The sequence below is a fragment of the Furipterus horrens genome, unplaced genomic scaffold (assembly GCF_987537825.1).
Source record: "Furipterus horrens unplaced genomic scaffold, mFurHor1.1.pri manual_scaffold_6, whole genome shotgun sequence".
Classification (NCBI taxonomy): Eukaryota; Metazoa; Chordata; class Mammalia; order Chiroptera; family Furipteridae; genus Furipterus; species Furipterus horrens.
This window is the reverse complement of record NW_028327176.1, coordinates 10,854,652-10,879,387: the sequence shown is the minus strand read 5'-3', so window position 1 is coordinate 10,879,387 and position 24,736 is coordinate 10,854,652. Positions and strand designations below refer to the sequence as shown.

The 24,736-nt window shown below is 36.5% G+C and overlaps 1 protein-coding gene across 1 annotated transcript; it reads right to left on the bottom strand.

Annotated features, from left to right (window-relative positions):
• Nucleotides 1–683: 683 nt before the first annotated feature.
• Nucleotides 684–20,438, bottom strand: TDRD15 (tudor domain containing 15). Its single transcript, XM_090280175.1, has 3 exons — nt 14,243–20,438; nt 9,477–9,588; nt 684–1,480 (listed from the first exon to the last, which is right to left on the bottom strand). Exons 1-2 carry the CDS (start codon nt 20,436–20,438, stop codon nt 9,530–9,532), a joined length of 6,255 nt encoding a protein of 2,084 aa, XP_090136301.1. The 3' UTR covers nt 684–1,480; nt 9,477–9,529.
• Between the last annotated feature and the right edge of the window lie 4,298 nt (nt 20,439–24,736).

Here is a 24,736-nt window from a genome sequence, read left to right as displayed (position 1 = left end):
TTAGGGATTTCTTGACCCAAGGGTAGGTAGGACGACGACCATGTCCAGCTTGAAGCAACTAGAGGAGCTCGAGACCTTCGTCCATTGTCCTTTATAAGATTGTAAAGGGTCTTAAGTCTGAGAGGGAGGGATTGTTATTTTTTATTGTTAAAATATTTAACTAATTAATTAATTATTTTAAAAAAAAAGAAGAAGAATATATGAAAGGGTGAGCCATGGGCATGGACTTGGGGAGGGGATTGTCAGGGAAGGGGGGTGCTGGGCGGAGGGGAGCAAAGGGGAAAAAATTGGAACTATTGTAACAATATAATCAATAAAATATACTTTAAAAAAAAAAAGACAGACTATAACCCTTACTAATGAGTTAATATTGATATATAATTCCCTATTTCTTAAGTCATCTATAAATTTCACATTATTTTTGTATCTCATGGAGTATGCTCTCTGAAAAGATGATAAAATTTAATAGTAAGTCAATCAATATGCATTTATCTCATATCAATTATGTGTAAAATATAGAGGCAAACTGAAATTATTATTATATTTATTGAGTTTTCAATCAAGTAGGAGAACAAAATGCAAATTAAATGCAAAGTTCACAAATAAACCAGTACAAACTAATGTGCAGTCACACATCAACTATCTGGAAATCATATATAGCCACATGACTTAATGTCCTAAAACCAAATAAATAAATAAGCAAGCCATTAGGCAGCTAAACTGCGTATCATAAACTTTTTCACTTAAACTATGAAGCCACTTTAACAAAAACACCAAAATGCTAATGAGTCTCATAACGTGGTTTTCAAGTTATCCAGTGGTTCCTGTTACTACCTCAAAGCTTAGTGTATAAAACAACTATTTTATTAGGTTCATGGATCCAATAGCTTAGGAATTTGGACATGAATGGCACAGTGAAGTTGGCTTGTCTCTGCCCAGTGCCCATGGCCTCAGCAAGGACAGCTCAAATGGCTCAAGTCTAGAACAGCTGACAGGAGTCCCTGTACATGGCCTCCCCATGTGGCTTGGGTTTCCTCACTGCCTAGAACATGTAGCTGGATTTCCTGCGTGATGGTCCAGGGCACCAGCTGAGAGCTGCATCCCTGTTTATAACCCAGCCTCGTAAGGTCACGGGGTGTCACTTCTACCCTATGCTTTGGTCACGAGAGCCACAAGCCTGCCCACATCCATCAGACCTCTTGATGGGGAATGGCAAGGCCGGATTAGATGAGAGCGTGTAAGATGGGAAATATTGCTGTGAAAATCTTTGGGTAATACAATGTAACGTAGTCTTCCCTCCGGCCACAACAATTCACATCATTCCCTTATGAAAAATTACACTACGCCCTCCCCAAGAGCTCCAAAGTCTCAATCCATTATGGCAACAGCAGTTTCAGATTTCATCCTTTAAATCAGGTCCAAGTGCAGATGAGGGTCCCCAGCACTGGATTCTCAGTAGAGTTCTTCTTGATCTGAAGACCTGTGAAATAGAGTGGCATATTAGCCCACATCCATCCATCATACAACTGTGGGATTAGCATATAATAACTTCATAGGAACTCTCATTCAAAAAACAGAAGAACCAGGAGGAGTACAGTAATCACTTAGAAATCTCTTTAGCCTGATTACTTGATTCAACGGGCACATTTTTAATTTTCCGTATCACGGCAGTAGCAATTTTGCTAAATTTCCTTACTATATTTAATCAAGGCCACCAGTCTCCTTTCCGCCAGCTTCCAACATCTTCTCCAGCTTCCTCAAAGCCCTCATTAATAACCTCTTTGAGCCCTGCCAGGTTCCTTCTCCTCAAGGTGCTTCCAGTTTCTGCCCACTGCTTGGTCTAAAGGTTGGCAGCATCTCACTTCTGGTACCAAAATCTCTTTTAGTTATCACTTCTGTACAATAACTTATTCCAAAACCTAGTGATAAAATAATGTTCACATCTTCTGTGAGGCAGAAATTGAGACAGGACACAGCAAGGTTGGCTTGTCTGTGCTTCACAATGTCTAGGCCTTCTCAAGGGATACTCTACTAGTCTAATAGGCTGGAACTATCAAAAAGGTGCCTAAACATGGCCTTTCCACGTGGCCTGGGCAGCCTCAGGGGAACTGGCCTTCTTACATGGCAACTCCTCATCAAGCACAGGTATTCCAGTGAACAAGTTAGAGGTGCAGAGCTTTATATGACCCAGCCTTGGACAACACACAGCATCACTTATCTATGATCTTTGGAGAAGAAAATGAAGAGAGGAAATAGTGTTGGGATTTTATTTTGGAAAATAAAATCCTCTACACCAGTGTATCATGAAAAAATGGCGAAGAAGACTAAAGCACTACTGTCGACGCACATAAGGACAGGAGGAGGAGTTAATGGCCACAACACATGTATTTATCTCAGCTGAAATAGAGCTGCCATTAAACTTAACCTTGAGACGACCCAAGTGATCCATTAATAATGTCTACCAGAAGAAAAATTTTAAATATTGAGAGGAAGATACCACAACCCAAAGCTACTCCAATATATATTTACATTGTCTTTGGTTACCACGTAATAAAAAAATTAGGGAAAGAAGCAGGAAAAAGTAATGGGTAACCAAGAAAAAAATTAGGTCAAGCAAGCATTTAATCATGATAAAAACTCTCAATAAACTTAGAATAAAAAGGAACTTCCTCAGCATGATTAAAAGTTAAAACACCTACACAAACATCATAGTTAATGGTGAAGGACAGAGGCCTTTCCCCTAAAACAGACAACAAAGCATAGGTAGATGGCTACTCTCGCCACTTAGTATCAACATTGTATTGGAGGTGCTAAGCACTGCCATCTGACAAGAAGAAAAAGGTCATCCAGATTGGAAAGGGGGGACTAAAATTTCACTTATTGGCATGTGACATAATCCTATATTGAGAAAATTCAAAAGAACACACATATGCATACACGCAGAACTAATGAACAAGCTCAACAAGGTCATGGGACACAAGATCAAAAATCAATTACATTCCCATAAATGAACAATTAGAAAATGAAATAAAAAACACAGTGTCTTTCATAACAGCATCAAAAGAAACAATATTTAAATACATGTAATAAAAGCTGTTTAAGATTCATGCATCAAAAATCACAAACATTACTGAGGGAAATTAAAGGTCAACAAGTGGGGAGATGTTCCTTTATTCATGGTTTCAAAGATTCAATATTATTGTGGTAGCAACTCTCCCCAAATTAATCTTGATTCAACCAATTGCTATTAACATTCAAGTTGGTATTTTTGTGGACATTTGCAAAGTGATTCTCAAATTCAGATGGAACTATAAGGGACACATGAGAGCCAAAGCAATTTTGAAAAGGAACAGGTATGAGGGCTTACACTTTCTGATTTCAAAAATACTCCAAAGCTATAGCAATGAAGACAACGGGTCCTGGCATGAGGCTAATCATTAGATCCATGAAACAAAATTAATCCTTACATTTTTGGTCAATTGATTTTGACAAAGGTTCCACAACAACTCAGTAGACAAATAGTGTTCTTTTTTAGTAAATGGTGCTGCAAAAACTAAAAATCTACCAGCAAAAAAATTTAAGTTAGACCTCACTTAACACCATTCAGTTGTTGGCAAAACGAGGTTAACAGTTGTGAATATGTGAAACACAAAGATTATTCTTGTATTAATATTTATTATTGTATTATTTGCCATACAAACTATAAACCTACTTTTGCCCACCCTGTATATAATAAGTAACTCAAAATATGTCAAAGGCTTAAATATACAAGCTAAAATTATAAAACTCTTAGGAAAACACTCATGTAAATATTTATAATCTTGGATTAGGCAATAGTTTCTTATATTTGACTCCTAAAGCAAAGTGACAAAGGAAAAAATAGATTTGAGCTCCATCAAAATCAAAAATATCTGTGCTTTAAAGGACATCAAAAAGTGAAAAGAAAACCCACAGCATGGGATGGGGGGAGTATCGGTAAATCATATATAGGATAAGGGGCTTGTATCCACAATATATAAAGAACTATTGCTAGACAACAATAAAAAGACAAAAAAAGAATTTAAATGGTAAAAAAATCTGAACACACATTTTTATTCAAAGAAGATATCACATAGCTAGTAAGCACATAAAACATGCTCCCTATCGCTAACATTCATTAGTGAAATGCAAATTAAAACCAGAGGATTACATTTCACACTTATTAGAGTGGCAAAAATAAAAAAGACAGATAATAACAAATATCAGCAAGGATACAGAGAATCAGGAACACTTATATATGACCCGTAGGAATGTAAAAATGGTGCAGTCACTTTAGAAAAGTATTAATTATTTAAATGAAAAACACGAATTTACCACATGACCCAGTAATTCCACTGCTAGATATATACCCAAGAGAAATGAACACATATAGTCACATAAAGGCTTGTCTACATGTTTTTAGCAGCATTAATCACAAGAACCAAAATTTAGAAACAACCTAAATGTGGTAGAGCAGACCCCTGAACAACAGAGGTTTGAAACGCATGAGTCCACTTATACACGGATAGTTTTCAATTGTCCAACGCAGTTCAATTGAACTGTGCAGTGCACCTGACCACAGTTCAACCAACCCACGCAGTTCAAACCCACACTGTTCAGGAGTGAGTTGGCAGCTGTGAAGGGTTAACTCAGGTTAAAGGCAGATTTTTTACTGCACAGGCGGTCAGCACCCCTAACCCACATGTTGTGTAAGGCTTACCTATATATTCACACAATAAAATACTATTCATCAACTTAAAAGAATGAACTACTGGTACAGGCTATGACATGGATAGCCCTCAAAAACCCTTGGCTCAGTGAAAGAAGATGGACACAGGAAATCATATAGTGTATGATTCATTTTCATAAACCGTCCAGGAAAGAAAAGTTATTAGGGCAAAAATTAGTGTTTGCCTGAGGCAGGGAGCAGAGATGGGGAAGAACACAGGGATTAACAGTAAATGTGAGGCAGACATGATACAGGGCAATAAAAATGTTGTTAAAGTCACTTATGGTTATGATTACACAACTTGCTAAAACGACCAAAACATTATTGAATTGTACACTTGAAAAGGGTATATTATATGATATGAAAATATGCCTTGAAGTTATTTTTTTTAATAATGGCAAAATGAAGACATTCACAGAAAAACAAAAGCTGAGAAAATTTATTGTTATTAGATCCAATTAATAAATGGTAAAGGGATATTAGAAAACAACTTAAAATAATGAAAACAAACAGTTTCAAATTCATGCAGTGCTGCTGAAGAATGCTTAGAAAGATGTTTACAGCATTCAACGTTTCTACTACAAAAGAGTAAGATCTAAAATAAATAATCAGAAAAAAGAAAAGCAAATCACAGAGTAACACAAGAAAGGAAATAATAAAATCAACAAAGAAATAATAAAATAGAATATTTAAAATAGAAAAAACCCAATGAACCTTCTTAGAAATGATCAGTAAAAAGCCATCATTAGCATGACCAAAAAATAAATAAAATTAGAGGACTCTGAGAAGTAGGAAGCCCCAGGAATCCACCTCCCCACCTAAGCAGTGACTGCACTGGCCAAACCTGTCATATGCAATTCTTTGGGAACCCTAGACTCTATTGAATAATTGCAACTGCTCAAGAAACACTTGGTTGGTGAATTGTGGTTTAGTGCAATTTCCGCTCTTAGCACAGGAATAGCTACACATCCTCTGCCTATCAGCTTCTTGGGAGCCCACCCTGTGCATTTCCTGGAGCAACTCACACACAGCTCTTGGGATCCAGGGTGAGCAGTAAGTACCATTTTCTCTAAATATCAGGGATCTATGTTCTAATGGCTGATTGCTATTTCTAATCATGGAGGTGCAGACACAGAAGTGGGAAGCCATTGTTACAAGTTCTTCGCCTTCTAGGTGAAGGGCCCTCCAAATTTAAAAGGCCAGAGCATTTTTATTTTCTTTTATCTGCTCCCCCTTTTACTTTTCTCTTTTTCTCCTTTTAGGAGCCAAACATTTAGAGACTATGGCATTGACAAGCAATCACCTATACAAGGAGTTTTAAGTTTCTATATATGCCCAGGGAAGGGTGCAGGCTCAAAAAAGACTAAGTTTACACCTCAGAGTGAACTCCCACACAAACAGTGCAAACCATGGGCAAAGGGGAGAATTTGATTTCCAGAGTTGCCATATTAAAAGATTCTAATATCCAATTTTCAATAAAAGTCACAAGGCATACAAAGAAATAAGACAGTGTGCCACACTCAATGAAAAATAAATAAATAGAAACCACCCCTAAGAAACAAGGTGGCCCTAAAAGACAAAGAATTTAAGACAACTGTCTTGAAGATACCAAATGAACTAAAAAAAAAAATGGAGAAAGTCAATAAAATGATGTATGAAGAAAATAAAAAAAATAAAATTTAAATTTAAAAATTTTTTATATAAAACCACACCAAATAAAATTCTGGAGCTGGAAGCATAATAATATGAAAATTTCATTAGAAGGATTCAAAAGCACATTTAGGCAGGCAAAAAGAATCGATATACCTGAATATAGAACAATTGAAATGATCGAATCTAACTAACAGAAAGATAAAAGATAAAAAAGATAAAAGATAAAAGACAAAAAATTGAAGAGAGACTAAGAAACCTGTTGGACATCATCAAGACCATGAACATACACATTGTGAGTCCCAGAGGAGAAAGATTCTTTGAAGAAATAATTGCCAAAACTTCCAAAATTTGAGAAAATACATGAATATAAACATCCAAGAAGCTCAATACTCCAAGTAGGTTGAACTCAATGAAACCCACACTGAGGCACATTATAATCAAACTGTCAAGAGGAAGTCAAAGACAGAGAGAAACTTGAAAGCAGCAAGAGGGAAGCAAGCCATCACATACAAAGGATCCTCAATAAGAATATGAGTAGTTTTTTAAAAATCAGAAACCTTGTAGGCCAGGAGGTAGTGGTATGATATATTCAAAGAGCTAAGAGAGAGAAAAAACTGCCAACCAGGCTAAACTGTTTTTTAAAAGTGACAGAGAAATTGAAACATTCTCAGAATAAAGCTGAAGGAGTTTGTTACTATTTAGCCTGTCTTGAAAAAATGCTACAGGAAATCCTTCAGGCTGAGATGTAAGGACACTAGACAATAACTTGAAGCCACAGGAAAAAATAAAGATCTCAGTAACAATGAATACATGAAAGCAAAACATCTAGTATTGTTCTAACTTTGATTTGTAACTTTGCTTTTTATCATTTGCATGGTTTAAGAGACTAATACATTCAATAAAACAATAATTAGTCTAAAAGCTAATATTATGGTAACTTTAGTTTGTAAATCCATTTTTTTTCTTCATGATTTAGAGACTAGTACGTAAAAACACAATTATTAGTCTATGTTTCTGCAAATACAGTATAGAGAGAGAGATCTTATTTTGTGACAAAAATAACTCAAAGGGGTGAAGATGCAGCTGTAGAGAAGCAGGATTTTTATATGTTATTGAAGTTAAGCTGGCATAAATGCAAATTAAAGCTTTACAACTTTAGGGTGTTAATGTAATCCTCGGGGTAACCACAAAGAAGAGAGCTATAGAATATACACAAAAGAAATTGAGAAGGGAATTGTTTGTTATAAAAAAGACCCAAGTAATGTAGGAAATAAGGGAGGGGGGCGGTTATAAGGCCTAAAGAAAATAAATAGCAAATGACAGAAGTTCCTCCTTACAAGTAATAACTTTGAGTAAAAATGGATTGAACTCTCCAAACAAAAGAAAGAAATTGGAAGAATGGATTTATAAACATGATGCAGTTATAGGTTGCCTACAAGAGACTTACTTTAGATCTAAAGATTATTAAGCCTTAAAAAGAAACTTCTAACACATGCCACAACATGCCTGCACCTTAAATACATGATGCTATGAGAAATAAGCCAGTCACAAAAGGACAAATACTATATGATTCCACTCGTGTGAGGTCCCATTCATGAAAATAAAACGTGGAATGGGAGTTGCCAGGGGTTGTAGGGAGGATTTAATGGGGGGTCAGTGTTTAATTGGTACAGAGTTTCAGTTTCTACAATATAAAGAGCTCTGAAGATGGATGGATGATGGTTGTACAACCATGTGAATGGATTTAATGCCACTGAACTGCAACCGAAAAATGGTTAAGATGGTAAACTTCATGTGCATTTTATCACAATTTTTTAAATGTTGAAAAAAAGGCAAAGAATCAAAATAAAGAGTGAAACTGTGACCATCACTACTGACACTACAGAAATTAAAAATATTATAAGACATATGATGCTTTTATGCCAACAAACTAGAGAATCTGGGTGAGATGAACAAATTTCTAGACCGACAAATAACAAAACTGAACTGACTCCGAAGAAGTAGAAAAACTGAGCCCATCTATGACAAGCAAAAAAAAAAAAAAAAAAAAAAAAAAAATGAAGTCGTACTTCACATCTTCTCACAAAGAAGAGCTCATGCCTACATTGGTTTACTGGTGAGTCCTATCAAATGTTTAAGAAAGAAATAATACCAATTCTGCACACAATTTTTCAGGCAATAGAGAAGCTATTTCCCAACTCACTGTATTATGCTGATACCAAATCCAGACAAAGACATCATAAGAAAATAAAAACCTACTGACCAATGCTCCGCATACTACCACCAAATCAAACAAGGCATTAAAAGGATTACACAACATGCCTAAATGCAATCTGTCCTAGAAACACAAGGTTATTTTAACACTCAAAAATCACATACCTTTCTTTGTCTTCATGGGAAGTTTTCCTACGAGCAATTGACAGAGGTTTTTAAAACACCAAGTCTAACCCACAAATTGGTCAACTCAATGTCACTGCAAACCAACATAAAATACCGCCAAAACACATCTCCAGTGAGGGGCGCCCCTAAAGAACAATGGCGAGAAGAAACTCCCCCTTTGGGAAGAGCCTACCTCCTCTTTGAATGGAAGTGGAAGAGACCAAAGTATATACATGGATGGGCAAAAGTAGGCTAAATTACCAGCCATCATTACCTAAAAGATAAATCATAAGTAAGGATACAAAATAATAACAATAATAGTAATAATAGAAAGACAAATAAAACAAATAAATAATGAAATAATTAATAAGTAATACAACAATAAACTGTTTTGCATACTCACAACTGTACACCTATTTTTGCCCACCCCTTTATATATTTAGACTTCCATGCAGTGGTAACTGGCTAAGTTATTTGCCATGGCTCAGAAGGAACAAATCTGCAAGATGAAGACGAGGGTCAACTGTACTTTAGGGGTGAGCCATTTTTCCTAAGTAATTTTTTTCAAGTCACATCATCACAGTTCTTGGTCACATAAAATTTCTGTTACATTCTAATCATTGTATCTTGGGGAAATAATCTGAACAATCTAGATTCCTTTAATGTACTTTAATATTAGAAGTTGTCCTATGCTTACCATTTTTATCATGTATCTCGAGCATCTAAAACAAACAGTAATTACTGGGTGTCCTATGTATCATTTGTTGCCAAACTGATGCATAAACAATCTGAGCTTTCATCTCCCGCCACTGAAAAACAAGCAAAATTTAATTAAGTATGCTGTACTCGAATTTTCAAAGCATTATACATTTTATTAAGAATTATCCAATACTTTATTTTGAAAATTCCTATTATAATCAGAATTTCTTTTTACTTAACAATTCCTAAAAGTCACAATAGAACAAAATACAGCATGAACAAATTATACATACACTATAACATGTAATTACACATACAGTGTAACAAATAAAAACATCTTCTCCTGAACAATTAGTGACATGTATCTACTTTGGAAAAATACATATAGCCTATTCTAGTCTTTATTTAAAACTATAATGGTCTCTTCTTCATAAATTCTATCTTCAAAATAGAAATTGAACCATTAATCTAAACATTCTCTGTAAATGTGTGTGTATGTATGTATACATCATCCTAAATATTTCTTTCTTGCAGAGCAGTATCAGAAATTTAAGTTACTATTTCACAAAATATTTTCAAAACAAATGTATTGTAGTAGCTTTCTTATAATGATTATTTAAATTTGTAACAGTTAGCGAGTATTTTCTATGTACCAGGTACTGGTAAAAACACTTTACGTGTTTTAATTTATTTAAATCTTCACAACCAGCCAATGGAGTTGTTATTATGATCGACATTTTACAGATGAAGACACTGAGGCACAGGTAGATTAAAACGCGTTTATGCCATGCCATATTCAACGCAACTGATTCATAAATCCGTATCCCTTACTCCTCTTTATTTTCAAACTTCATTCTGACATTTTGCGTGTTCGTCAGGCATCCTGGGGTTGTCTATATGTTACCTCAATTTTAAGACATCAGAGAAAACACTCCTTTCTAAAAATGGTTGCCATTCCAGATTTCTTTCGAAGTTGACTTCCAGTGACATAAGTACATATCAACTCCAAGCACCACCTCATTACCAAAGACTGCCTAGATATTTTTGTGTTCTTTTAAAAAGGTTGTTACATTCTCTAGTTTCCGTAATGATCTATTCTAGAATAAACAAGCAAGCAAGCAACCAACACACATACACAAAAATAAAACAAACAAACAAGCAAATAAAATCCTACAAACATCCTAAAAAGAAACCAGTAACTTTTGGAGAAAGTCTGCAAATGAAAACAATTACCCTGAAAAATTAAATATTGATGTTATATAGGCTGAAACTATGGGAAAGTTAAGGAAATTTTCTAAAGGTAAGGGCAGCAGCTTCTATAATTAAAACAATAGCTATCAAGATAAAATGCATTAGACTTCTAGTCCATTTCTAGCACAATGACATTTTTACAACTAATATCACTGAATTAAGTTTAGCACAGAATTACTGCAACTATGTGTATAGCATGGAATCCAAATACAGCAGGGACAGAGTCTAAGCATTTCCACCACACATAGGCCAGAATTATTTTCTCTCACAAACAATTCAGGAAATTATCCACAAGTCTTCACGCTGGCTGTACAGCAGAATCACCTGGAGTTCAAAATTCTAAGGGCAAGGCCACAGCCTAACCAATTAAAACAGAATCTAAAAATGAGATCCAGCCATCAGAATTTTTTAAGGTTTCCTTTCTTAATCCTAATGCAAAGCCTAGGTTGAAAAGCACTTTGTTAGGGCCCCTTTTCTAAATGTTTTAATAGGCAGGAAAGTTTCAAGTATTGATGTCTTCAACCAAGAACTACTAAAAACCATGTTGCCCTAGAGCAGCAGTTCTCAACCTGTGGGTCGCAACCCCTTCGGGGGTCGAACGACCCTTTCACAGGGGTCACCTAAGACCATCGGAACACACATATATAATTACATATTGTTTTTGTGATTAATCACTATGCTTTAATTATGTTCAATTTGTAACAATGAAAATACATCCTGCATATCAGATATTTACATTACGATTCATAACAGTAGCAATATTACAGTTATGAAGTGGCAATGAAAATAATTTTATGGTTGGGGGTCACCACAACATGAGGAACTGGATTAAAGGGTCGCAGCATTAGGAAGGTTGAGAACTGCTACTCTAGACTCAGAGTACCTACAGGCAATAACAGCAGCAAATGGCAGTGGTTACTATTTATTATACGACCCTCAGATGCGTAACAGTGGTGATAAAAGGCTGAATAGTATTTGAGGCAATTAAGCCAGTTTTTTTGTTGTTTGCTTATTTTGTTTTAAAACTTTGACTATAGCAAGCATATTGGTGTAAGTCCACAAAACCAGGTTTCTTATACTTGTCTTATCAGAGTTATGATTTTTCCTTGAATGGGACTTCAGTTTTTTTTACTTTTGCCCTGGCTAGTATGGCTCAGTGGCTTGGGCATTGCTGCGCAAACTGAAAGGTCACCAGTTCAATTTCTGGTCAGGGCACAGGCCTGGGTTGCGGGCCAGGTCCCTGGTTGGGGGCACGCGACAGGCAACTGATCGATGTTTCTCTCGCACATCGATGTATCTCTCTATCTCTTTCTCTCACTTTCCCTGTCTCTAAAAAATAAATTTAAGAAATCTTTAAAATTAATTTTTATTTTTTTAAAGTATAATTTAATATTTGGGCCTCTAACTGCTTTTGCAACAGCTATTTCACTGTAATTCACTTACTGATTGATTCACTGTGTGCTAGGAATGAAGGGGGTGGGATGGAGGCGGGGCCAAAAGTAGGCTCTTAAAGAATTTTATGGGAAAAACATAGAGAAGGTAGAAATACACACAAGTAAAGGAACAATACGACATAATAAGGGCTAAAGTATGAACTAATAACCAACAGTTGATAGAAAACTCTTCCTCAAATAATGTAGCTACTTTTCAAAAGGCAATATACATAATGAATAAAAGCATATTTGGAGTTAGAGACTTCTGAGTCTAAAATCTCCATTCCTTACTTGGTAAGTTTTATATCCTTGGGAAATGTACCTCATTTCTCTGAGCCTCAACCATAAAATAGTGAGGCACTCCCCTAGCATGACACTTGTCTCCCCTCTTGGCTCCCTTACTCGTCGTCGTCGTCGTCGTCGTCGTCGGCAGCCGTCCGTCTCGAGAGACGATGGTGTAGCTTCTTGAGTCTATCTGCACCGCCGAGAATGGCTGTGCAGTCCGACTCGGGAGTGACACGGTATCTGTCTCCTCCCGTGTTGAATCGACATCTTGTGATGACGCTGGAGTGTCCTCTCCAGTGAAGCTGAAGCTACAGAGCCTGGGCAGGGTGATATGGAGGGTCTGCTGTTGCCCATGCAGCAGACCCCCCCTCTCTTCGCAGCTGAAGGGTCCAAGGGAAAGACGGAGTCAATACAGCTTGGCTTCAGGTGCGCCGCAGGAGTTGCCGGTGTTGACTACAACGTCAAACCGCCTTAGGGACTCCGGCTCCGGATTTTCTGTCGGGGTTTACTCCCTTAGCCTTTCCCCTGAAGAGGTATGCCGCAAGGCAGCGGAGGTTTTTTGGAGTCAGAGTTTTCCTTCTCTGATGTGCCCTGACTGGAAGATCGAACCAGCGACACTTAGCTCGCAGGCCGATGCTCAATCCACTGAGCCAAACCAGCCAGTGGCTCCCTTACTCACACAGAAGAAAAAAGGGTTATGTTAGATTAGCCTCCTTCTCTGCCCTTCCCTTCTTCTTGGAGAAAACGGCCTCAGTCTGTAAGTTTTGGGGCAAGCCTCTCATTTGAAGAAGCTCTCCTTTGTGCCCATGTTGCTAAGTCTAATGACTTTTCATTGATGAACCCATTTCCCCATGGATGTAAGCCACATTCATCAATACTGCTTTGGGCTTTTTTAATAAATGTGATATTTTGCCTGTCAATTGTCTTTCTTCCATCTCTAAGTTGGTTTAGATTCAGGCAAGGAGCCAGGGTATTCTTTATGAGACTCCATTTGAACATTAGTATCAATCTACTTTATAGAGCTATGGTAAGCTTTAAACGAGATAATACATATAAAACTGCCAGCACAGTGCCTGGGACACAGTTAGCACTCTAACTAAACTGCTAATAAAATAGTAAAAGACTCGAAAATAAAAAGCATTCATTGATTCATTGTAAGATGTCTAAATATAAATTCAAATGTAATATTCTTTCTAAACTACACCAATATAAAAAGAAACCTCCACTTGTTGAAAAAAAACTGTAATCTGTTATTAGCTATAGTAAGGCATTTAGAAAATCAGAACAAACATTTGTTAGGCAGGGGACATTCTTTATAGCCTATAAGACTCCTCAGGAGCTATGCTCGTCAGTTTATTCTATAAATTAAACTGCATTAGCAATATGCTAAAAGCAGATATATTTCATCAGATAAAAATATATAATACAAAATTAATTATTCAAAATGAGCCTAGGAAGCTCACTAATAACAGCAAGATTAATTAACTTGAGATCTATGAATCATCAGGAGTTTTGTGGAACCCCTGAGATTACTTGTAAAATGTACATGTATGTAACATGTACATGCAGATGTGGTTAAAATCCTCTGTACTTTGTTTACATTCTCAAAGGTTATTACTCAAAAAAAGTAAAGATAGTGAGCATCATTTTATTCTTCAAGTGATCTCTCCCAAATTTATTCAGGTTTTCTAGTAAATTTTCTTGCAATATGATATTTTGAATTTGGATAATTTTATGATAGGAAATTTTTTTACAGCATCAAAAATAGAACCCACAAAAAAGAATGGCTGCTTACCTTTTAAGTGTTCTTCAGATATTTTTTCATTAACATGCGGTACTTTTACTGCTGTTCTCAAGTCCATTGTGTTATTTTCCTGTATTTGTTCAATTGATAGCTTTTCGAATATGTTTTCAACGCAATTGATTTTATTCTTCAAACCATTCAGTTGTTCCCAAAATGAAGCTGCTGGACACTTATCAAAGGTAATGGTACTTTGGGGATTATGCTTTTGGCTTTTCCTTGAGAGGTTCTTGCAGACATCTTTCCTCTTTATAGTTTTCTGCTTTTTTAGCTTTGGTTTCCTAGTGCGTGCACAAGTGATCTTTTCTCTTCTGGAACAACTGTCCTCTAACAATGGGCAAAAAGGCTTCCTCTGTGATTTACACTGGATTTTAGTAGATCCAACGGAAGGAACATCAAGATGATCTGAATCTTTAGAATACATTGCAAGACCAGATGCAACTAAGATATCTGCCAGATTGTTCTTGTCACAAATGACATCTACTTCCAACTTTGTTTCAAAACTATATCCCCTAAACTGAAAAACTAAGCCTGGTTTACTTACAAAATCCAGAAAAAAACTTTTGGCTTCTTCCTTCCAATGTTTCCCTTCAGCAGGTAAGATACCATGTAAGACACATGGATAACTTAGCCTTGGCAAATTCAGAAGTTCCTCAGGAACAACTTTAAGATTTTTTATATCTGAATAAGGTATATAAATAGAAAATCCATAGTCAATCAACACAATAAGCAAAGACTGATCAGACACTTCAGAAATTTCTACTCTATTCCATTCATCTTCCAACTCACATTTGAACAAACAGCTAGAGCCAGGAATTATGAGCTCTTCAGACACTGTTTGTAAGTTTTCTGGTAGATCAGAAAGCAACATAAAGACAGATTTCATTGTGTCAAAGAAATCTTCTAACTGTACACAGAAGCATGATGGATCAGAAACAGAAGTGGCAATACCAGAATATAACCGACCATTTTCGAGCTGTGCCCAACTAAAGGGTCTGGTTGCACATGAGGACACAGGAGTCTTGGATGCCACATTGAAAATAATTTCTGAAGATCTAAGTTTGTTTTCTTCAAGATAAACTGTATTTAAATTTAAATATTCCAAAAGTAATAGGCCATCGACCAAAATGTCTACTTCCCAGACCAAGCCTACACATTTCAGGAAAAGGATGTCTATTTCTAAATGAGCGAATAAATGCACAATGGACTCAAATGGCATGTTCCTAGAATTGTCACACCAAATCCATTTACAAGGCACAGCTTGCCTCGGAACATTTCTGATTTCATTTCTAAGCACCATGATATTACATAAAGGCACGATTTCATACCTACCACAATCTACTAAGAAAACAAGCACTTCCTCATCGACACACGTTCTTTCTACTTGTGATCGATACCACTTCAAAGTATTTTTCGATTTTACCAAGCATTCTAAGCCTTTTTCAATATTTTCCATTGACGAAAAAGGTTTTTTTACTTCTTGAGAAATTAATACTGTTAAGTCTGATAGCGTTCTTTTATTTTTAGATAACTTCACATAAAATGTCCCGCTTTTTGAAACATCAAGTATTTCAGCCTTTTCAAGTTGTCCAGGTTTTAACTGTTCAAAAGGAGTAGTAACCAGCTGTTGATGGGATGGTCGAAGGATCGCAGAACTTTCACATCCACTTGCTCTCCCTTCCCTCATTTCACCATCATCGCCAGGGCTCACCTGAGAAACCACCTGAGGCATTTGCAATACTGTTTTCTGTAGTTCTGAACATGCTATCCATTTCAGTAGTTCATTCATGACACACTTTTCATCACAAATTATATTTACTTCCCATTTCTGCTCGTGCTTTTTCAAAAACTCACAGGAAACCGTTCTGTTACTTACTCTTGAAGCAAAATAATCTACGGTTTTGCCGTCCCATATTTCACCGGGCTCATTCCACTTCACGCCGCTGAGAAAAGAATGAAGTCCTAGCTGGGGAATGGTCAGGAATTCTCTCTTAAGTTCATAAATTTTAGATATGTTTACTACTTCGGTGTTGCCATAGTCAATAAATTCCACTTCGAAATAACTCTCCGGCAAACTTTTCTTAATGACTGCTCTGTAAATGGCACTGTCAGCAGAGTATTCCGCGATTACAAGATCCCCCACCCCAGGCTGAACGGGTTTCCGCTCACCTGCTGCATCCGCCCTGCTTTCATTTAGAGCGTCCGCAAGTCTGGTGATTACATTTTCGTCCTCGGCGAGATGAATGTGGAAACTTGCTGGATTACTGATATTAGAAACATACACTGTAACTCTGACATTCAAGTGAATTTTGGGTTGAGGGAGGTCTTTGAGCTGTGGTCTCGTAAGACTGTATGGGTCCTGTGAGGCTACCTGACGGAATTCTCTGATGAAAGACGGGGACACAACCCTTGCTGATTTCTTGCCCACGTCACTTTCATCAGGAGTGTGTGCAGATCCAGGGACAATTTTTACACCTTTCCTTTTCAGTCCATCATTCAAGGACCTCTTTACTTTTTTTTTTGACCCAGGTTCAATTTTATAACAAACTGATGGTTTCCAAAGCCTGGCGTATATACTTTTGGAATTCATTAACTGATGCATCTTGCTTCCAGAATATGTTACTAGACTAGTTTTATTTATCACATCATGGGGATAGTTTTCTGTTTTGTCTCTCAAAGAAACAGCGAGTCTCTTATTTTCATTTACTTTATGACCCTTTTCCACACAGTGTGCTGGGTCACAATGTTTTTTTCCGTAAGCATGAAGCAACATTTTAATTTTCTGATTTATATGTTGACGGCCATCATACAAATCTACACCAAGCTGGCCATCTGACTCCCTGGACAATATTACTGCCCTTAATGGTTTCCCCAAGAAATTCTCTTCAAACCAGCTGCTGATTTCTGCTGGAATGTCTGCATCTCTGAGGTCTGACAAAAAGCACTTAACAGCTTGCACAGGTGTATACAGCAACTCTGGAAACTGATCAGAAATAGCCCTCAACATACTTTCTTCTACTAATTGCTTATTTCCAAAATCCACAAAATAAACCAGAAAGTCAGACAATGAACCTGATTTTGGCATTGCTAAAGCTCTATAAGAGAGACCATCTTCTACATATTTACATATACACAATCTCTTTTTGCTAGAATATTTTGGACAGTTTTTGAGGTTATTAATCTCTGTGATTCTTGTTTCTATCATCTCTAGGTCTTTATTATTTCTGCTAAGTTGGCAATAAAATTTTTGGGGACTATATATATGAGATATATATATTTCTTCCTCACTTCCAATTTTTATATTAAAGGAGGAATAACAGTAACTGTAAAGACTAACTGAAGATGGGAATGGCTTTGATAATGTACTATACTGTACAGAGCCATGATTAATAAGAAATTCTTTTGCACTGGTAAATGGAGATTGTAAATCCACCAAATTACATAAATGATTCGAATGTATACTAACCAAGGCACAGATGACACAGGTCAATAACCCTCTAGACAAAGAAATAAAATTCCCAAAGTCGCTGTATGCTTCTCTTGTCCAACTTAATAATTTACAACTAGTGGGTTCAATTAAATGGTTTAGTCTACATTTGAAGGCTTGGACTTCTAAAAAAAGAAAATATGGGTTAATTGCACACAGATCTTTAATTAAAACTCTTTCCTGATAACCATAATCAACAAATACTACATCCACTTCTTTATGTGATACTTGAGCCAAGACAGCGGCTCTATACCACTTCCTATCTTTGGAATACCTAGCAATGCAAGCGATCTGCCCAGTCTGGTAAGGATCAGAATGAATCCTATAATAAGTCTGAATTTGTTCCATTAGCAATTTTAGGTCTTCTAACTTACATCGAAGCTGGCATAAAAAGTCATCCGGGCCGTAACAATAAGAACACTTGACTTTAAGGACTGTTCCTGGTTTAAACATATATTCATTATAAGGCCATGGCGACTCATGGTCCATAGAGAAGGTGAAAGGATCTTTTAAACTTGAGGAATTAACAGCTGGGGACTTCAACGAAGGCAAATTACTTTCTTTTAGCTTATTTGAATGATACTTTCTAGGTTTATGCCCTTCAGGAATGGCAGGTAAAATCTTCTTACTATTAACTTTGTTTTTAGATTTTAAATTTAACACTGAATATTGATTTACAGATTTTGGATAACATTCTTGCTCTACTTCCCAATATTCTGCATATCCAGCTTGTACCATAAGAGAGGAAGCGTCCATATTTTCTGAGGCTTCAACACTCTGAATATTTACAGTGTACTTGTCATCTTTTTTGGCTATAACATGAAGCAAAATTTCTTTGTTCAAGATAATTTTTTTTAAATAATCAGTTGCTGCCTTTACCCATATATCTTCAACAGGAATTATATGTGCAAGCGAACAACACATGGCCAAGGCAGGCAGCTCACAAAACTCTGGAAGCAAAGTTCGTACATCGAGAAATGGTATGGAATCAGTATTTCCATAGTCCAAAAAATAAACATCAATCTTTGAAGCATTAATGTCAGTGATGACGGCTCTGTAAAAACATCTGTCCTTGCTATATCTCGCACAACAAAACAATCCAGGTTCCGGATTTCTTAGAATTAGCTCGTCATCTTCATGCAGATCATAAAATGTGTTTATTTTTTTCATTACGTCTTGAAATTCATTCTGATGTTCATTTTTGCGTACCCAGAAATTTGAGGGATTTAATATATATGCTATGGAAGCTATGTAGGCAGTGTCTATCTCCATTTCTACATTTTTAATAGGAAAACCTACTTTCAACGTATCTTTTTTATTTAAAGAGTCTATCAGCCATTCAGTATCTCCAACAAAACTCTCAACTGCAAAGCTGTTTTCATCAGAAGCAATAGTGTCTCCCCACATATTAGAGGTTTTTAAATCAGACACTGGACAAAGTACTTGTGCGCCTCCAGTCTTTAGCAGACACTTAGAATTAACTGTAGTCTGTTGAGTTTGTAATGTTACGTAATACAAATGTTTGTCCTTATTAAGCCAATCGATATGGGCATATACTATTTGCCCTAGCAAGGCTTGTTTAAATACACCGAGTTGAAGTTTTCTTGCATCTATATCTGAACTCTGTAAATATGTCAGAGAGCATGGAAATGAAAATAATGGTACTGAAATAAAATCCTGTTTAAGTTTTTTTACATGAATTGAGGGTACAGCCTCACTACTACCATAATCCATAAACCAAATTCTCACTTGATTATTGGGCAAGAGCCGCTGAAGAATACCTCTATGCCACTGCCCATCTCTCCTTTTGGCAACACAAAGTAGTCCAAAATTATCACACATAGGACTACTTTCTTGACTGATAATATCATAATGTGAACTCATGCACACTGTCAAGCCTTCTAACTCTGGAATCCATTTAATTAACTGACAGTAAAACTTACTTGGGCTCAACGCAGATGATACCTTTACCCTTTCAATGCTACCTATTGACAAAGATGGCTGCAAATTATCCAAAACATGTTGAATATCTAATAAAGTATCATTACTACTTACTGACAAGTCAGGTATTTTATGTTGTAATAAACCAGGCATTTGTTGTGGGGATTCTTTTAACATTTCCACAATAAGACAGAATGAATCTCCATCAATAAGTCTTCCTAATTTTAATTCAAGAACCTGAGATAAAATTTTTGGTACTTCAAGAAGAATCGTTTGAAGAGGAAGCGTGGCTTGTATACAGCCTTTCACTTGTACTCCTACTAATGACATGAAATAATTCAAAGCCCTAGGAGACCATTTTTCTCCAACTGGTAGCATGTTTGCAAAAATACCAAATATTATTCGTGGTGGGAGTTCAAATAACTTGCCACAGGCTGAAGCAACCTGCATACTACCGACTCTTAGTTCTTCTCCATGATCTATGAGGAGCACCCTGTAGAGTTCATTTTTCTTTTCCAAAACTCTTCCTCTCAGCCATTCTCCAGACACTCTTTCTTCTACCAAACAAAATTCATTAATGTCCACATTGTTTTTCACTTTCGGAATATGCTCTATTTCCTTCTGCAATATGTGATAGTCGAACTCACATTCTATGTTACTTCTGCCTTGAAATTTCACCAGAATGTTCTTGGGACAAATTTCTATATGGGATATTGTCAGATCCATATCAAAAAATGGTGGCAATGGAGATGTAGAATTCATGTTCTAAAAAGCAAATAATAGCATCTTAATTAGCTTCTGGACAGTTAGCTGTAAAAATTAAGTGAAATTAGCCTTATATAAATGTGGTATGAAAACATAAACCTTAAAAATAATTCTATGTCTGTATTTGTCAAATTGGATGTGTTAATAAAAATTACATACATTGGACAAGGTAAAAGAGAGATAAAGTAAATGCATCGAATTGTTCACTGCCTTCCACATTTGCCTACTAAAATAATGAGAATACAAAAATAGGAAATATATATGTGTGTGTATATATATAGTCACTGTTAAACAAAGAACAATCTTTATTTTCCAGAAACTAACAAGTTTCTACTAGATATTAGACAGATGTGGTATAAATAGAAGGAAGCCAAACAAAGCCCACCGAAGATCTCCTTCTGCTCCCACAAGGAAACTACTTTCCCTCGTGCAAACTTTCCAATAACCTGTAACTCACAGATGTGAGTGTGACAAGCAAGGGCAGGTGGAGAACCAACAGAAGACAATGTTTACACTCCCCACTCTGTCAGTTAGTAATATCTGGGCCTTATCAGCATCATCACACAGCTCCAGGATTCTTCTTTGATCGCGGGCAACAGACTGAGTCCTGGACAGAACTAAAGAAACCCAGGCGTGGAAAGATCTTGAGGCAGGTTAAGTACACCCAGGCCTTGTCACTGACATGGCTGGCCACAAAAAGATGGAGGAAGGAGAGGAGGAAGAGAATTCTTTAGCACAGAGATAAAGTTCCCTACAGTTCTGCTCCTTTTCTCTAGATGGTTAGAATTTCTTAAATGACAAGGCAAACATTCAGAACTATAAATATTCCACAAATCCATGCAAGAACCAACATCTATTATGACAGGACACAGCTCAACTCGTATTTGGATCTGAGTTAGCAGCTGACAATTATCAATTTCTTGTTATGAGGATGAGAAAAACACAAAACCTAAAAATAAAAAATGAGGAAACCACTTAAAAGAAACCTAGGAAATGCTCCCCTCCAGGAATAAATGTACTGAAGGAAACAGCAAAGAATTGTTTTTCAAAAGTCTGATTCCTGTTTTCAAAAAGGTCAAAAGAGAATAATGCATTTTTATATGGCTAAGTAGTTATTAAGATGCCACAGCTAAGATTAGGAAGAACTATATAAACATAAGTTAAAAACTGCATGGGAGGCCTCGCCAGGTAGCTCATTTGATTGGAGCACTGTCCCAAGGTGTCAGGGTTGCAGGTTTGACCTCTGGTCGGAACACTTACAAGAAGCAACCAATGAATGCGTAAATGAGTGGAACAACAAAATTGTGTGTCTGTTTGTCTGTCTCTCTCAAATCAATAAATTTTTTAAAAATTTAACTGCATTGGAAAAGTTAACACAAAATAAAGATAAGAGGGGCAGAAAAAAATTTTTGAGAGAATACTCCAAAACTCATGGGAAAAGAATAAAAATTAAGAGAGGAGCATGAAGGACAGGAATATAAAACCTTATCAAAGCATAAATGTTATCTCAGAGATAAAATAACAGAACAGGAGACCTTTCTAAGACTTCAAGCCCAAGTCCAAATGGAAATAGGCAACTGGAAAGCTAGAGAAAGAGGTAAGATTTAGGAACGTCTGAGTACAAACTATGGTTTTTATTTCATCCTAAATAATTAATTGGGGGAAGCAATCAGCATGGTCTGATCTACAGAGATTCCAGGCTATGCTTACCTGATCCTGGAATGTCTTAAGAATAAAATCAATAAACAGCACCCCAAAGGTTTTCATTAGAATAAACCAAAACACTTCAGAACAAGACAGGACTTCGTAAGCCACCATTATTTAGGATCACAGGCCTTTAACCAATTTCCAGCCTTGAGCCTGTTTATAGACCTGTAATTCCTTACATGAATGAAGACCAGGTACTCTCAAGAAAGGATCCTGTGCTGGATTATACCCAGAATATTCTTTATGGCAGTCATCCAAAGGGTCATGTGACCATTTACCTGAGTAAATGGGAAAAGAAAAAAAAAAAGTACACAAATCTTTCAGAACTACACTACTCTTTTAAAGTACAAAAGGCAGATGTAGCCAGAAGGATTCCTTCATTAAGTGAAAGTGGTCTATACCATGGGAAGCCAAAGGAAGCCCCAAAACATAAGGAAGTTGCATGATCAGATTATTCGATCTACCAGAAGCCTACTCCACACTTCTCTCCCTCCCCTCAAATACAAATGGCCTCATGGGCCATTTCATAGAAAAGGGGGCGAAAAATCTGAGTCTGGTTTGAGCATGCTCTCACCTAATGCCAGTAAGATCCAGAAACAAACTGCTGACACACTGCATCCCAACCTGAGGAGGCCTTGTTGAGAAATCAAAGGAAATACACACAGATGATGGGACTACTACTAGTACACCTACTTTCCCTGAAGAAGAAATTGCTTGAGTTAAGAATCTACGCACATTAACTGACAACACCTAACAGTTTCTGCAAGATCATTAGTAATGCTGAAGAAGCAAGACTACAGGATTTATAATATTATAAGGATGTCTGAAGAAGAATTATGTGGATGAGCCTCCAAAAATGGACACGTAGAAAGGAAATTTGTAGGTCCCGTGTAATGCTCACCGAAGGACCTCACTATGGAAAAGATTCTTATTCAGGTAAACAGAATAACCTATTCCATGGATTTCAACCAGTCTCCTTCACCTGCCTCTCTAGTGCTTGCTCAATAAAATCAAGAAGTCCTCAACATCATGGATAAAGCTCCTACCCTTGTGTATCTGAAGATCAGACTTTAACAATTCAGAGAAAATTATAGGAAAAAATATAAGCAGGATATTAAAAACTGAATTATATTATCTAAAGACAATTTAAAATCAAGATGTTCCACATCTAACAACCTTCACTCAATAGTATATTCCTTAGAATATTACTGTATTCACAAAAAGTACTTATTCTGTGTTTGCAAAGTTGGGACACCTGTAAACGAGTTTTATTTGATGCTCAATTGTGAGAAATTTACAGGACTGTTTTGTTTTTTCTTAGAATCAGATTCTAAATCTGTAAAATGAGAGGGTTAAATTAAATTAGGGTTTTTCAAACCATTCTTTTTACAGCAGAAACAGCAAAAATCCTTCTTATCCTAACATAAGATGCAAAAAGTAAATAGTAAATAAAAAACATAAAACACCTATAAACTGGATTCATAAGTGGTGAGAAAATGAGAATAAAATCATTCTGATGAACCCAGTCTTATAGAAGCTTCATCATATAATTTACATTATTGCATTTGATAGCATAGTATTGGACAAGTCAGGCTCAGATACAAGAAGTAGTTCCCCAATTACACATGATCAGATACAGATAGCTTCAAATAAAGATACAGTCAAGCCACAACTTAAATAATAAATAAGCTAATCAGATGGCACTAATTAGTACTTGTCTCTGCTTTCAAATTTAGTATATCATATTTGAGTGTTTTATTTCTTTTTTTAAAAGACTATACATTGAGAAATTAAATTCCAATAATTAGTTCACAAACTTCTGAATTAAACTTAAATAAAAAATTCGCAGTATCACAGTCCTCATAAGGTTTGCAAAAAATACAATCTGCAACACTAATAAAATTGATATGACAAGTCCTTTCTATATTAAAATCCCATGACTCTACAGAATACATACAACAGATGGTGTCACTCTTACTGTTTTGGAATTTGTCTTCTATGAATTCAAATCTAATAAGTCTAGACCAGTGGGAACCAATTAAAATATATACAAGATATGTCTGGAAAAAGTCTAGCCATTGTTAACAGAACAAGAACAGTTTGCTCAACATCGATGTAACCTGGAAGCCAAGGCAAGTGGACTGGAATGTGCAGGTGTGAAAAACCATGACTTAACAGTACTAGTCAGTGGGGGCGGTAGATGCCATAGAGTGAGCGTGTGTACTGTGTGGCTGTCATGTTCAAAATGACTGAGTGGAGCAATGAAGCTGCATCAAATTTTGGATTAAGCCTGAACATTCCTCCACAGAAACAATTCAGATGACTCAGAGGCCACAGCTGTAGGCAGCTGGTGATTGGCAGCTTCACCACAACAACGCACCCACTCATGCATCACGTCTCATACAGAGGGTTTTGGCAAAACATTAAATCACCCAGGTGAGTCAGCCCCCCAACAGCCCAGATTTGGTGCCCTCAACTTCTGGCTTTTCCCAAAACTAAAGCCACCTTTGAAAGGGAAGAGATTTCAGACTGTTGAGGAGATTCAAGAAAATATGATTGGGGCAGCTGATGGCGATTGGGAGAACTGT